Source organism: Drosophila kikkawai, chromosome 3L, assembly GCF_030179895.1.
Source record: "Drosophila kikkawai strain 14028-0561.14 chromosome 3L, DkikHiC1v2, whole genome shotgun sequence".
Lineage (NCBI taxonomy): Eukaryota > Metazoa > Arthropoda > Insecta > Diptera > Drosophilidae > Drosophila > Drosophila kikkawai.
This window is the reverse complement of record NC_091730.1, coordinates 16961488-16964210: the sequence shown is the minus strand read 5'-3', so window position 1 is coordinate 16964210 and position 2723 is coordinate 16961488. Positions and strand designations below refer to the sequence as shown.

Here is a 2723-nt window from a genome sequence, read left to right as displayed (position 1 = left end):
AGAAGCCCGAAGGAGAAGTGACACTAATTAAATGCCCATGGATGCGGATGTTTATTTGCTCGGAAGTGGGGGAAGAGGCAGCTTGAGAATATTGCCATTTGAGTTGCCTTTAAATGATGGAAAATATATGAAGCCATGCTTCGCCTAGCCATCTCTTAGCCCAGTATGCAAATTCGGGCCAAAAACTTTCAAAGCCGAGGAAGTGTCACATGGTTTGGCCTCTGACGTTTCTACACACAATTAAGTTGATTTGTTGCCTGTTGCGGTCAAAGCTAACGAAGGCGGCTCCGGCTCTCACAGGCTCCACTTAATGGAAGGATGCGTCTATAGGAAATGCATTTTCAGCCCCATACCCCATTACCCCCCTCTGTCCTGTTCTGTCCTCTCTCTGTGTGTGTGAGTGATTGCAAATTCTGGTGTGTGGGAGAGTGAGTGGGGGGAGATTGCAGGGGGTAGATGCTCTTGCAATCCCAATAAATATGTCTTGATGGATGACTGCCGTGAAGAGCTGAAAATTGCAGTTGGAAGAAAGACTTTTCAACAGAGGATAACTGCAGAATATTTAACGGAAATTAGTATTTAAGTTTTGGCGTAAAGGTACCTTCTTTCTTGTTTAAATAAGATGTACCCTTAGAATATCATTTTAAAATTTACTTAATACAGTTTTTTAAGAAGATGTTTGACAATTTTTATTACACTACTTATTTTGCCTAATAAGAAAGTCTTTATCCTTCCACACAGAGCTGGTCACCTTCACCGTTCTTAGATGAAACCTCTTCTTTCAGCTTGCGCGGAACTATATCCCAATTAGTGGAGACCCTGACATCCCTTCGATGAAACTGCATAGCCTGAACCTGGCTCCTTGTAGGAGATCGGTAAGAACCCAACCCGATGAACTGGTTGCCGCGGGCAGCCACAGGATCGTAGCCCTGTCGGATAAGCTTCTCATAGTTTCTTATGTAGAGCCGCCTAAAAAAACAGGCAAACTCCAGATTATCGCTCAGGCGTCTTTTTGCCAGTTGGGCCATCGGTATCTGTGCTGCCACCTTGACCTGGTCAAAGGCATTCTGTACAAGTCGAAAGTTGGCCAAGAATTCGTACTCCTGGTTGGATAGGCATTTAACTTTGAGCATATCTATGGTTCCGGGGAAAAGCTTGTCCATAAGGCAGCAATAAGCAGCGCCAGTGCCAAGATCTTCGACTTTGTATAGATGTGTGTTTAATTCATAGCTGATCCAGGCCAAGATTTGGAAGCGTGACCATTGGCCCTGGTGGTGTTTGGTAAAACAAACATTGTCCGCCTGAACTGAATAGGTTTTTGACATCTAAAGGGGGGAAATATGGAAACTTGGTTTGTAATTAAACTAAGAAAAATCGCCAGACCTTGCACACTTTCCTTTAAAAATTACTATACGTATACGTATCTCTTAGTCAAAGTCTTAAATCTTAAAATAGCCAAAAGAAACAAATAAAAAATTGTTATATTTTTAAAATCTAAAATGTTGAAAGATGTTTACTGCTCAGAAACCGAATTTGGAATGCATATCAACTGAGTCTCAGTTAACACCAGGCCTGCTTGATTTTCTAGATTAAAAATAATATATGAAACAGGAAATATAAAGCTAAATACTTGCATCATCTCATAAGCCTTCAAACTCTCCTTCTACCCAGAGCTCCATTCACAAAGAACTTTGAGCCAACAGCCATTAGATTTCGAGCCATTAAACGTGTTTATATATTTGCAATCACATCATCACAAAGCAAAGCAAGCGCGACAAAAACTTATGGCAATCATATAATAAAAGAAAAATAACCAGAGGAGAAAAGGCAGCAGGGAAAATGCAGAAATGGCAAACTTTTTCGCCAGCCATGTGTCTCAACTTCATTCGAGAGCTCCTTTTCCTCGTCGTACGTGTCTGCAGTGGCAAAACAAACAATAAAAAACTGCACAGAGAGGGGCAAAAAAAGGAAGACAACTTTAAAGTGCAGCAAATTGCATTTGAAATTCGCAGTAATATTTTCGCATCCCTTGGAAAACAAGCAGCGAAAACAATTTTGAAGATACGCATTGAGCATTTAGGGCACCGAGGGCATGGAAAAGAGCAGTGAAGACAATTTTGTGGAAACAATGAAATGGAAACTTAACTCATGAAATATTCAAAGTGAGATTTGCCGTTACTTTCGTTCTGTTGTGGTTAAATTTTCAAACAAGACAACAAATAACTTGAAAAATGCTCGGTAACACCGAAGATGGGAATGCTTTTTGAATTACTTAAATATTTAAATAGATATTTTAGATATTAAGAGTGGTTCCTAAGATAAGTAAAAAAATAATTTAAAACTAGACTTGAAAACTTCGGAAATATTTTTAAATATTTTTCTTTATAAGTACTTTAAATCCTAATTATATATTTACCTATCTTTAGAGTTTTCCCTTGTATAAATATTCTTAATTATAAATATAAAACTTCTCTAATACTACATCCCTTAAAAAAAGAGTATCCAAAACACTTTCATACCCTTTTTGAACCACAAAAGCAACCAGAACGATGAGCAGAAAATTGTTTGCTTAATGCGAAGCTGTTGCTCGTTTAAGTTTTTCCTTGTTTAGTTGGGTTTAAGGCCTGTAAGGGATAGTTGAGCACGACGAAGGAATCTGGGGAAATTGAAATGAAACTTCTGATAAATTGTACCTGGCAGAAGGCAATGAAAGCTAAATTTGT

At 38.6% G+C, this 2723-nt stretch overlaps 1 protein-coding gene across 1 annotated transcript; it reads right to left on the bottom strand.

Annotated features, from left to right (window-relative positions):
* Nucleotides 1-636: 636 nt before the first annotated feature.
* Nucleotides 637-1541, bottom strand: LOC108085506 (microtubule-associated protein RP/EB family member 1-like). Its single transcript, XM_017182130.3, has 2 exons — nt 1384-1541; nt 637-1325 (listed from the first exon to the last, which is right to left on the bottom strand). The coding sequence occupies exon 2, from the start codon at nt 1323-1325 to the stop codon at nt 726-728; it is 600 nt and encodes a 199-aa protein (XP_017037619.1). The 5' UTR covers nt 1384-1541; the 3' UTR covers nt 637-725.
* Nucleotides 1542-2723: the final 1182 nt, after the last annotated feature.

Excerpts from the sequence above, each read along its gene's own strand:
- LOC108085506 (XM_017182130.3), bottom strand. The coding sequence starts at position 1,325 with ATGTCAAAAACCTATTCAGTTCAGGCGGACAATGTTTGTTTTACCAAA.